The 12,738-nt window shown below is 38.9% G+C and overlaps 2 protein-coding genes across 3 annotated transcripts in view; one reads left to right on the top strand and one right to left on the bottom strand.

Moving 5' to 3' along the window:
- Eif2ak1 (eukaryotic translation initiation factor 2 alpha kinase 1) overlaps positions 1–12,738 on the top strand; it is a 40,088-nt gene that overhangs the window by 25,350 nt on the left and 2,000 nt on the right. For both annotated transcript variants that reach the window (XM_026404174.2, XM_026404175.2), the window contains exons 11-14: positions 2,424–2,524; positions 8,372–8,486; positions 8,695–8,777; positions 10,299–10,532. In XM_026404174.2, the coding sequence (XP_026259959.1) occupies positions 2,424–2,524; positions 8,372–8,486; positions 8,695–8,777; positions 10,299–10,532 (533 nt within the window). The remainder of the gene's footprint in view (positions 1–2,423; positions 2,525–8,371; positions 8,487–8,694; positions 8,778–10,298; positions 10,533–12,738) is intronic.
- Positions 3,324–6,541, bottom strand: Ankrd61 (ankyrin repeat domain 61). The gene is made up of 3 exons (XM_026404176.1): positions 6,326–6,541; positions 5,167–5,264; positions 3,324–4,269 (listed from the first exon to the last, which is right to left on the bottom strand). The coding sequence occupies exons 1-3, from the start codon at positions 6,539–6,541 to the stop codon at positions 3,324–3,326; spliced, it is 1,260 nt and encodes a 419-aa protein (XP_026259961.1).

Here is a 12,738-nt window from a genome sequence, read left to right as displayed (position 1 = left end):
GTGGCAGGTGGTGTGTTGGTTATTTTCAGTGCCCTGTGTATGTGTCTTTAGCCTGCTGCATAACCATTGTAGTGCCATGCACAGTTCCTTAGGAAAATGGACATAGTTTATTGAAGCACCATATGCAGTTGCTGATCTCTAAACTTCCATTTAGAGAATAAGTAATGAGTATGGCAGGAGAACTTTAATCTTTACCATCCAGTTCAAGAAATCTGTTAAAACAATAAAGGCAAAATATGTATGATGCTGCTAGGATGGTGTGTATGTGTATATGTATATATGTTTATGTAATATATACATATACAGAGTATTTACTTATTTTTAATTTTTTGGTGGTACTGGAGGTTGAACCTAGGAATGCTCTTCCACTTAGCTACATCTCCAGCCCTTTTTATGTTTTGAGACCAGGTTTCATTTAGTTCCCCAGGCTGATTTTGAATTTGTGATACTCCAGCCTCAGCCTTCTGAGTAGCTGGACTTACAGACATGTGCCATCATGCTGGGCTGTTTTCTTCTTAAAATATTTTGAAGTTTTAACTTCGTAGTGTTGTCCAACACTGTGTTCATAGCTTCATGTTAGTTTTATTTTTTTTTTTGACTTATGGACGAACCTTTATATATTAATTTTTTTTTTTAGTTGTAGATGGGCATAATACATTTATTTACTTTTACGTGGTACTGAGGATCAAACTCAATGCTTTACATGTGCTAGGCAGGTGCTCCACCACTGAGCTACAGCCCCAACCCCTTATTTATTTTTATGTGGTACCGAGAATTGAACCCAGTGCTTCACAAATGGTAGGCAAGCACTCTATCACTGAGGTATGACCCCAGTCCCACTTTACATCAGTTCTGTTTTCACATTTCACCATTCCCAATAATCCCAGGAACAGCAGACTTGGATTTGAGTCCTGACTATACTTACCAGCCTTAAGTTTCCATTCAAGTCTGGGAATACTCTATCATCTATCAGTTGTGGGTTGTCCCTGTGGTGTGGGGTTGTTGTGAGGATTAATGTGAGGAATATAAAGGATGTAGCAGATTGCCAGGCACAGAAAATGCCATGAATGGACACTACTGCCACAGAATCAGTACCCTGTCTGGCCAGGTCTGCCCCCAGGTCCAGTTTGAATCCTGTGACTATTGCCTGCCATTTGGAGATGTGAGGTGGATAAAACAAGAACCACATGTTTTCAAGACACCACAGGAAGGTAGTGGTTCTACATAATTGTGGCAGTCAAAAGCTTTTCTTACTTTTCTATCTAGACAGGAGTGGTAATCACTTTTGTGTGATAGGTAGTCAGAGCAGGGGTGTTTTATAAATGGAACCATTGCTTTTACCACACACACACACACCATACACACACACACACACACACAGAGAGAGAGAGAGAGAGAGAGAGAGAGAGAGGTTTGTCTTCTGAAGTGCTTGCCCAATTATAAACTAGATATTGTAAAAATTATCCTCTGTGTGTGTGTGTGTGGAGTAGGTTTGAGCTCTAAAACAAACAAGGTTCATTCAAGAAGAACATGCAGGGTTCTTTTATATGAATGTAAACAATAGATTAGTTAATGATTTAAAATGACTGAGCTATTAAATGCTTAGTTTGATACTACTAAACTTAATTGGCAGGCAAACTCCAGGATTTCTTTCTTTATTAATTTTTTATTTAGTCTTATAAATATTAATTAGATGAATTAGTTCACTTTTTTTTTTTCTTGGTACTGGGAAACCCAAAGATGCTTTACTACTGAGCTATATCTTCAGTCCCTTTTATTTTTTACTTTGAGGAAAGGGTTAAGTTAAGGGTTAAGTTGCCCAGGCTGGTCTCGAACCTCTGATCCTCCTGCTTCAGCCTACCAAGTTACTGGGATTATAGGCTTGCCACCACCATGCCCTATACTTTTTTCTTTTTGCCACATACTTCATTTGTCAGTCATTTTTGCAAATAAGTCTTCCAGATGATAGAAATTTATCTCTCAATCAAATAAAATTTATCTTATTCCACTATTTGTAATATCTTTAATATATTGTGGGCTAAGAAATTGGATTTATTAGCACTAGATCTCAGGATGTCAAGGGTTGATGGGAACTTAAATTATATCTAAGCTAGTCATCTAATGCCTGAGAATTGTTTAAAAGGTAGTTGATACAGGGTGAAATTGATTCTGGGTGAAATTAGAGATCCTTTCTTTCAGGTCACACAGTCCATCAAGGATTGGGTGCCAGTCTGATGGTTTCTTCTCTAGCTGAGGAACACTTTCTGTGTTGACTTTGTGTTTCAGATTATGCTCCACAGCTCCTTGACTTTGTTAAAAACTTGAGTGTTGTCTAAGTGTCTGAATCACCTTAACATTTAGATATTAATATAATAGATTTTAAAAAATAGAGAAATGAAGCTATTTCCCACCCTGCCTTCCAGGTCCTTATGTTATGGCCAGTGTTGCAACAAAAATTTTTCAAGAATTGGTGGAAGGTGTATTTTACATACATGACATGGGAATTGTACACAGAGATCTGAAGGTAAGTTGGGTATCTGAATCCTTGAAAGCAGTAGTGGTGACTTTATGTGAGGGGTGACTTGATGTGGGCTCCCTGGGTACAGTGAGATGATGTACCCTTTTTCTTATACTTGGAAGGTCATTGTTACTTCTGTATAAATCATCATTGCATAGGTCCAGTCAAGAAAACCTTAGATTAAATTAAAAACAGCAATTTTAGAGTATTTGAACATTACTCTTGGAGTCCAGGTACTGTTCTAATATTAGTGATGCTGAATGTACTTAGTACTGTCAGAAATGCTTATATATTATCATAGCTTTAGATAATAAACTTTCTGGGAAAGTTTAATTTTTTGCTGCTTGAAAAATGATGATAAGCACTATTCCAGTTTTTAATCCACAAAAGACTATCAAGAAAAATATTTTCTTCTTTTGCTGACAAGTTTTAAAGTAAGTTGTTTATTTTTCAGGCAAAACTTAAATTGTGATAAAGGCATTTAAAAGAAAATTAAGGAGCATAAGAGTTAATGTGCAGGGGCTGGGATTGTGGCTCAGTGGTAGGGCACTTGCCTTGTACGTGAGGCACTTGGTTCTATCCTCAGCACCACATAAAAATAAATAAATGTATTGAGCCCATGTACAACTAAAAATATTTAAAAAATTAATGTGCAAATTACTTTATTTTTTGAAAAGGGTTTAGGAACCAGTAGCTTCTACATTGGGATGTAAGGATGATGAGTTATGTATTTTCTGGTGTATGTCTAGCCAGAAAAAGCATTTTGAGTTGTTGAAATTCTCTGGCACTAAGGAACCTGGAGGTCTTATTTCAAGAGGTAAGCTAAATCATAACAGCAGTATATAGAGTTCCACATCTTCATCGGGAGAAGTTTCTTCAGGTGTTGTTTGTATTTCTCACCATAAACGTTTCTGATGTTTCTTGTACAGATATCCTCTAGGGATAAAGGTTTTTGAGAAAAGTTTATTAGGGTTTCCTTTAAGAGGTGGAATTCTGGTAGCATGATTCCTGCAGGTAGGATACCTTGCTTATTGGTCAGTCTCAAAGGGTAAGTGTGATAAAGTAGCCTGGCAAGAAGTGTCACATCTCTGATGTTGGAACTACGTTGAAGGTACATATAAATTGGAGATTCTGAGTTTTTTGTTAAAATGTTGACATTTGCTTCAAATTCCAGCAAGAGATTGATTATTGCCTCTCTGCCTCCAAAACATGCCTCATGGAGAGCTGTTTGACCTTCATGGTCCTGGGCATTAACTTTGGCTCCATGAATTAGCAGCATACGGATGCAGCTAACCCCTGCTGCTAGCAATCGGCCTGCCTTGCTTGATGCTGTACACACTGCCAGCTTCAGGGCTGTGTTCCCGGTAGAAGAGACAGCACAGTTAACATTTGCACCACATGCAATGAGCGTTTCCATCATTTCCTTATTCAGTACATCTGCAGCCATGTGAAGGGGTGTCATGCTGGATTCATTAATGGCATTGACCTGAGCACCATTTTGGGCCAAAATGGAGAGAACTGGGTAGGTTCCATATGTTATGGCCAGGTGGAGGGGTGAATGTTTGTTGCTGTTGTCTACCCGGGCATTAACTTGAGCTCCATGTTCACACAAAATGCGGAGACACAGTACAGCATTATTCTGAATGTCTGTCAGGATCCTTTGGATTCTGTTGCCTGGTTTTGTCCATGTGGTAGAAGTGATTGGCCAATGCAGTAGCATCAAGTGAAGAGCCGTGAGGCCGCGTGTGTCCCTGGAAGGGTATTTATCACATGTTAACTAGATTAACAGTGAGAATGGCTCTGCATGAAAAAATTAAATGTTTAAGAAGGCAATATTTTCTTAATATCCTTTAACTACTTTGAAGAAATGTTTCAGAATCTCTGTTGCTGGGTAATTTCTTAGGATATCCACAAGTTTTCAGTTTATATAGATTTATTATTGTGAGGCCCTGGGCCAAGGACGTAGTGAACAATAAGTGGCCCTTGCCTCTGGAGGGCTTACAGATGGGAGAATAGTTAACCCATGGAGTAATATTGGAAGTGGGCAACTTGCAGAGAGGTGCAGGGGCTTCATCCAGGGATGTTATGTAGTTTTGAGGTGCTCGGAGGAAGGGGTGCTCGGAGAAGCCCCTGAGGAGATGTGGGGAGTCCATGATGGATGGGGCAGGTTTGGAGGAGACTTGGAAAGCTGGGGTGGGGTAAAGGTGCAGGGAGAGATTGAGAGTAGGTCTATCAGTGGCAGGCATTTGGTTTAGGTGTTGGAGATGGAGTAGTGAGGAGGATAAATTTCTCTGTCATCAAGCTTACCTTCTAATGGAGAGTCATAAACAAGAAAACCCATTGTCTTGTTTTTTCTTAGGTTATTAGACTTCCTGAGGGCTCTGGCCAGAAGTTAATGTATTTTCCACAATACTGTTATTGAGAACTTAATACTCAGTGTGCATTAATTTGGCTGTCTGGTTTGTGTTTTTGCATTTTCTCCAATTTTTCTAGTATATCATCTAGTCATAACAGAAGTAGGTTCATTCAGAACATGATGATTTGTAGTTCATAACCCATGAAGAATGAACAAGCCCCTAAGTAACTAGGATAGATAACCTTTGAGTCACTCAGATGGTCACTTTAGATGGCCTGCTAAATTCACTTACCTTACTTCTGGATCAGCTCCATGTTCTAACAAACAGAGCAAACTTGGTGCCTTGTGGTATTCTGCGGCCAGATGAATTGGGATAATGGACTGTGTTTGCTGTGGGGAGACCAAAATGTATTAAAAGCACAATTTGTGCTAGCTTGCCATTCCAAGGGAGCCAAGTATGTTAGTTTTACATTGGTTCAGTAGTATTCTGGTATATGTGTTGAAATTTTCCTTTGCTATTGTCTATTTTAAATGACCAATATCCAGGGAGTTTTATATTATAGAATCTGTATTTTACAGAAATACAGAATCTGTATTTTACAACACTCATGACTTTGAAAGCTGTATCTTTGTGAAGAACTCATAGTGTAAAATTAATGCTCTAAAGTTATTTATCCTTAAATTGTAGTGACAAGCAAGTAGGTGCTGGGTTTAAGGCTTTACCAAAGTCATATCAGCAGCAAACCCTGCATTTTTGGGGTTTCAAAGATAACGTAGCATATGTTCTGTCTATGATTAGCAGAGCTGTTTATGCTAGCTCTTAAAAAATATATATATGTGTACAGAGAGAGAGAGAGAAATGTGTGATTTTATACTGTGGCTGTAAGATATGGGGGAGAGGAGGAAAAGTGAAGCTGACTTCCTTTTTTTAAAAAAAAAATTTATTTTTTTTAGTTGTAGTTGGATACAATACCTTTATTTGATTTATTTATTTTTATGTGGTGCTGAGGATGGAACCCAGTGCCTCACACGTGCTGGGTGAGCGTTCCACCGCTGAGCCACAACCCTAGCCCCTCCTTTTTTGTTTTTAAATGGTTAACTGGGGACTGAACCTAGGGGTGCTTGAGCACTGAGCTATGTCCTCATCCCTTTTTATTTTTTTATTTTGAGACAGGTCTAAGTTGCTAAGGGCCTTACTAAGGGTTATCTTTGAGAAGGGTGATCTAATGTTCTTTGAGCCAAATAAGTTCTAGTCTTTTCTTCCATTAGTTTACATGTAGTGAATGGAAGGGAGGTCTCGCAGACCTGCACTCTGCCCTGTAGGGGGATGGGCTGGTTGGTGGCTGAGCCACATGTTTTGTTAGGGCAGCAAAGAGCTTAGATAGTTCACAAGTGTTAGATCATGTTCCTCCCTCTTTTATCTAAAAGTGACTAAGTATAAAAGAGGGTACCTGGCTCAGATGTAATCTATAGCTGGTGGAGCTGGTCAGAATAGTCAGGGGCTGGTTGACAGGGTGGTTTCTGAGAAGTGCCTTGATTGTAGTGCAGTCATCTTTGATTATGGCTTCGTAAAGCTTAGTGTGCAGTGCTGTGGTTGAGCTGTCCTCCAGTGACTTGGTACTGTCAACTACCAGGTTTCTGCTTCCCGTCTTGGTTATATTTCCCATCAGAAAATCTTGAGACTTGTGAGTTCAGGGGAAATTGCTGTTATGGAATCAATTTGTTTCTTTATGATGATCCCTTTAGTGCAGTTCTAGAACTATTCTAGAATTGTTGAGGATTATATTTGTGAATACAGTTCAGTTTTAATTGGAGCCAAACCTCTTCAGACTTTGTTATCTGATTGCATAGAACCAAATGTCAGCAGAGTATTTAGGCTTTTCTACACAGTCACAAAAACATTTTAACTGTCATCTTACACTTATTTCTGCTTTCTCTTCCAGATAACTTAGTTCAAACAACTAACAGAACTAAACAGGGTATTTATATTAACATCAAATTATTACATTTAAAAGTAAGAAAACAACTTTAAAAAATTTTTTTTTTAGTTGTTGATGGACCTTTATTTTATTAATTTATTTATATGTGGTACTGAGAATTGAACCCAGTGCCTCACACATGTGAAGCAAGTCCTCTTGTTCTTGTATACCACTGAGCCACAATCCCAGCCCAAGAAAACAACTTTCAATCCAAGTGTGTGTGTGTGTGTGTGTGTGTGTGTGTGTGTATGTATTAATTTTAGTAGAATCTTCTTTCCCCATGTAGGTCATTTTTTTTTTTCATTTTTTGCTGTGCTGGGGATCAAATCCACAGCCTCACATATGCTATGGAAGTGCTCTATTACTGAGCACATCCCCAGCCCTTTTAAAATTTGAGATAGTTCTCCTTGCTAAATTGCTGATGCTGGCCTTGAACTTGCTATCCTCCTGCCTCTGCCTCCCGAGTAGCTAGGATTACAGACATGTGCCACTGTACCTGGCTAGATGCAGTTTTTCACTGGTGTAGGAATAGTGTGGTTGGAAGATGTTTTGGATCTGTGAAGATTGCTTAAATATATCAAATGTTTGTCTTCATAGTGTGATAATTGTTGTTCCCAACCCTAACTAACATATGAGATATCTGAGAACTTATGAAAAATACCAAATTTGTTGGGCTTTGTGGCTGAGGGAAACTGAGGCAGAAGGGTTGGGAGTTTGGGATCAGCCAAAATAGCGAGATGCTGTTTCCAAAAAAAAAAAAAAAAGTTGGCCTAGGGAAGTGTGCTTAGCATGTACAAGACCCTAGGTTCAATTCATAACACTTCCTACTCCACCAAAAAAACAGCAAACTCCAGAAATTTTTCGTGAAAAATATCAATCTTTGACTATTAGAGGACAGTTCTTAAAAGCTTCTCACATGATAACATACAGTCAAGGTCAAGGAGCACTTGTCTTGGTATAAAGCATGCTCTTACATTAATGGTTCTAAATGTGAAATACCTTTGGGACTTACAACCAGCCCCATCCAGTTTTTCACTTAGTGGGTATGAGGAATGACATGGATGTTGAGATTCCCGAGCCTGGATGTTGAGATTCTTATGAACTCCTCTGATAATTCTAACATACAGCCAAATTTGAGAACTGTTGCTTAAAGTTTTAATTTTTGACAGGGCTACTTACTTCTGAGTTGCTATCTTCTTCTTCTTCTTTTTTTTTTTTTTTTTGTGGTATTAGGGATTCAACCTACAGATGTTGACATCCCCAACCCTTTTTATTTATTTATTTTTTTGACTATTACATAGCCAACCCTTTTTATTTTGTTTTTGAGAAAGGGTCTTGCTAAGTTGCCTAGGCTGATCTCAAACTTGCCGTCTTCCTGCTTCAGCCTCTTGAGAGTTGCTGGGATTACAGGCATGTCCCATTGCATCCTGTGTCAGAGATAATAGCTCTTAACACTTACGAGTCTTCACTATTTGTTTTAAGAAAAGTAAGGAGTGGACATGTTGTGTTTGTTTACAGCCTAGAAATATTTTTCTTCATGGTCCTGATCAGCAAGTTAAAATAGGAGACTTTGGCCTGGCCTGCACAGACATCATACAGAAGAATTCAGATTGGACCAATAGAAATGGGAAGGGTAAGCAGTTTTTTGTTTTTGTATTAAAAAAGGAACATGGTCAAACATGTTGGTATTTAAAGACCATCATAAAAATTTAATAACAAAACTAAGATAAAAACAAAATATAGTTGTTGTCCCCATAGGAGCTACAGTCCCCTGCTTATCATATTTCTTAATGTTGACAGTGTTAACCCTTAGTGTTTAATATGTGCTTTTTCAACTGTAGGAACACCAACACATACTTCCAGAGTGGGTACTTGTCTGTACGCCTCACCTGAGCAATTGGAAGGATCTGAGTACGATGCCAAGGTAGGATTTGTTGCTTTTTTTTTTTTTTCATTTGAGTTGTTCTGCAATCATTAATTATCAAAAAGGACAGTAAGTGCAGAAGCTGTATAGTAGAGATGTCTGGAGAGAATAGCCCTGCAGGTGACCTACTAACCATGCTGCTCTAGTAAGAAGCCTCACTTTTCACCTGAATCTGATTGTGTTGCCCTTTAGGCTACTTTACTATTTCTAACCCATGGATGTCTCAGATTGTTCCTGAAGTGAACTTTCCCCTTTAAAATGTCACCATTCAATTCAGGAAGTAAGAATTCTTAGAGGCCTTTGTTCAGCTTTTAATTTCAAGCTTATGTAAATAAATGCTACAGGGAAGCCTTTTTTTTTTTTGTACTGGGGATGCTTAACCAATGAGCCACACTCCAGCTCTTTTTTGTATTTTATTGAGATAGGGTCACTGAGTCGTTTAGGGCTTCTCTAAATTGCTGAGGCTGACTTTGAACTCACTGTCCTCCAGCCTTGGTCTCTGGAGCTTCTGGGATTATAGGTGTGTGCCACTGTGCCCAGTATCTTTTATTTTCTTAAAGAAGCGTTAAAGTAAATTCTCTTTTCAAAATAAGTTTATTCAATTTTCTTCTTTTTGAGGAATCCATCAATGTTTTAGCTATTGGGAAAGAACTGGCAGAAGAAACCATGGCTGTCTCTAAAAGCCTATCTGGTAAAGACCATCCTAAAAAACTTGTTTTTAGGGAAAGTAATTCGTTCTTTCCCTTTTTGTCCCGGGGAGTGAACCCAGGCACTACTGCTGAGCTCTATATCTAGCCCTTTTTATTTTTTGAGACAAGGCCTCGCTAAGTTGTTCAGGGTAGCCTCAGCCTCATGAGTTGCTGGGATTACAGGTGTGTGCCATCATTCCTAGCAGCAGCACAGATTCATTTTTTCTTTTTTTTTTCTGTAGTTGTAAATGGACAGAATGCCTTTGTTTATTTTTATGTGATGCTAAGGATCAAACCCAGTGTCTCACACATGCTAGGCAAGTGTTCTACTACTAAGCTATAGCCCCAGCCCAGTAGCACAGATCTTATGCAGAATTTGCAAACATTACCAGGAATGCTTAGAGTATAGGCAGAGGTTAAACCAGAAAAGGATCTGGTGATAGTCTTGTATTGATGGCACTAGCAGTCACAAGCTTATGTTGCTCTGCCTGTGTCAGGCCTGGATTGTCATGGATGGTGGAGACAGTCATAGGGCTATGATTGCTGTGGGTGGTGGGAAATATTGCTGCCCTTTCACTGACCACCAATCCTGCATGCCTAGGGGTGCCCCTTTGGGGTATTAAAGAGATCAGGCTGTGAAAATCCTGGTCACCTCTTGTTTGGGATAGACACTTGTTTCTGTAAAGCATGGGCCTTCCTGTTATATTCCTGTCTGTGACTGTAAATCCTCATTCTTAGAAATCCTTGCTTGTTTGAGAGTGTAAACTGCCTTGGAAGTGCCATTTTAACTTCAGATTGTATTCTTGAACCCCCCTTTTTTGTTCTTTTCCAGTCAGATATGTACAGCTTGGGTGTGATCCTGCTTGAACTCTTTCAGCCCTTTGGGACAGAAATGGAGCGAGCAGCAGTTTTAACAGGAGTAAGAACTGGTCACATACCTGAATCCCTTAGTAAAAGGTGTCCAGTACAAGCCAAGTATATCCAGCACTTAACTCGGAGGAATGCATCTCAGAGACCATCTGCTCTTCAGCTGCTGCAGAGTGAACTTTTCCAAACTTCTGGAAATGTATGTAAATTTTTTTTAATTCTGGGGGAAGTATCCAGCTTGAATAGAATTTGTTTAAATTGTGAATCCTATTTCATGAAGATCAGTTGAGTTTCAATTAAGGTTTTTGGAAACCTTAAGCCCATTCATTCTGGATTTCCTAACAACATAACAAGTATAAGCTTATACTATAGCACATTTGTATTGGGGGTTTACATGAGTTGACTCACTGCCAGCTTTCCAGTCTAAAAATAAGTTTTACTTTTTAGGCTCATCTTGCTAGTAAGTCAGTGAGAAGGTTTTTATTTTTCCTTTTCAACCATGAACCTTTTCTAAATTATTATAAAAGTGTCCACTAATAAAAAGGGACACATATCAAAGGGCAAAAGAGTAATAATTCTAAGGAGTAGCTGGAACAGTGGTGGCAGATAAAACCTTTGCCACAAGGAGAGCTTTCAGTGTTGGTTTTCAGCCCTGTAACATGGTGTTCTCCAGGGGATCCCATTCCCTTCCTCCTTCCTGACCATGTTCACAGTGTCAGATATAGTCACTAGTCTGCGTATACTGGAACCAGTAGGTAATTCATCCATTCTGTTCTTCTAGAAACTTGTAAGATTTAAGTTGGACACAGCGGCACACACATATAATCCCATCAGCTTGAGGAGGCTGAACCAGAAAGATCATAAGTTTGAAGCCATGGCAATTTAGCAAGATCTCATTTCAATTAAAAAAAAAAAAAAAAAGGTGGGGTTGGGGTGTAGGTCAGTGGTGAAGCACTCCTAGGTTCAATCCTCAGGAAAGGCTGGGGTGGGGCAAGAAACTTTCTAAGATTTAATTAAAGCTTGAGTCAAAGATATATTCACACATTGTGTAGTGCTTTCCTGCTCAAAGTATGGTCCTCAGATCAGCTGCATCAGTGCTACCTGGGAGCTCCACAAACATTCTCAGTGAAAATCTGCATGTTCACAAGATTCCCAAGTAATTAAAACAAGTGTTTGTGCAGCAGTCTGTGAGTGTGGAAGTTTTCTTAGTCTCTAGGTCAGCAGAAAAAATCTCTTGGGAATTTGGTAGAATTCTTAGGCCCTCACCAGTCTCCCAACCTGTTAAAAGATAAATTCTGAGCTGGGCACAGTGGCTCACACCTGTAATCCTAGTGGCTGGGGAGGCTGAGGCAGGAGGATTGTGACTACAAAACCAGCCTCAGCAACTTATCGAGATCCTGTCTCTAAATAAAAAATAAAAAGGGTTGGGGATGTGGCTTAGTGGTTAAGTGCCCGAGTTTATTCCCAGTACCAAAAAAAAAAAAAAAATAGGCACAAGGGAAAGGGAAGGAGTTCTGGGATTGGGCAGCAGTTTGTATTTTAACAAACTCTTGAAGTGATTCTGATAGCAGTTGTTTGGAAATCAATTGTAATGATTGTTTAAAAGAATCCATAGGGGATATTTTCGTGAATGAGTGGTAGAGGTATACTTAGCACGCATAAAGCCCTGAGTTCCTTCCCTAGCAGCCAAAGGGGAGAAAAATCAGGAAGTTGATTTTTCTTTTATTTAAAGCATATTAATTTTCAATTAAAAATAAATTTTATTAGTTTAGATGGTAAAATGGTAGATGTGATACTTTTCTTTGAGAAAATGAAAGTAGCAGGTGTGGTTCTTTAAAAGAATATATATATATATATATATATATATATTATTGAGAATTGAACCCAGGGCCTCACACATGCTGGGTAAGTGCTCTACTACTGAGCCACGAATCCAGCTCCAGGTGTGGTTCTTTTTTTTTTTAATATTTATTTTTTAGATGTAGATGGACACAACATAATGCCTTTATTTATTTTTTTTAAATGTGGTGCTGAGTGAGGATTGAACCTGGGTCCTGCCCGTGCTAGGGGAGAGCTCTACCGCTGAGCCACAATCCTAGCCTCAAGTGTGGTTCTTTTAAAACCAAGCATAGGCATTTATCCTCTTAAGGAAGGATTCTCTAGCATCCAGTCAGGAGCTATTAGAATTGATAGTTATTTGGTATTTATGGAAAAAGATCCTCCCATCTTGTAAGGTTTTATTAAACAAAACAAAAACAAACCCCACACATCCTTTACATGTACGGTTTATACATAGGCAGTCTTTTCTTTGCATGGTGGTATGGGACTGTAAAAGTGACTACAAAGTTAAAACATGCCAAGGGATCTTTATAATCAATAGGAAAGGTTACAATTGTTCTGTGATC

The sequence above is a fragment of the Urocitellus parryii genome, chromosome 9, assembly GCF_045843805.1.
Source record: "Urocitellus parryii isolate mUroPar1 chromosome 9, mUroPar1.hap1, whole genome shotgun sequence".
In the NCBI taxonomy this organism is placed as follows: domain Eukaryota; kingdom Metazoa; phylum Chordata; class Mammalia; order Rodentia; family Sciuridae; genus Urocitellus; species Urocitellus parryii.
The sequence above is the reverse complement of the archived record's forward strand: the minus strand, read 5'-3'. Positions and strand labels throughout refer to the sequence as shown.

Excerpts from the sequence above, each read along its gene's own strand:
- Ankrd61 (XM_026404176.1), bottom strand. The coding sequence starts at position 6,541 with ATGGGAAATATAACCAAGACGGGAAGCAGAAACCTGGTAGTTGACAGT. Across the intron at positions 5,265-6,325 it reads ATAGATTACATCTGAGCCAG|CAAACACAGTCCATTATCCC; the intron begins GTACCCTCTTTT and ends GTCTCCCCACAG. Across the intron at positions 4,270-5,166 it reads GGAGCTGATCCAGAAGTAAG|GGACACACGCGGCCTCACGG; the intron begins GTAAGTGAATTT and ends ATACCCTTCCAG.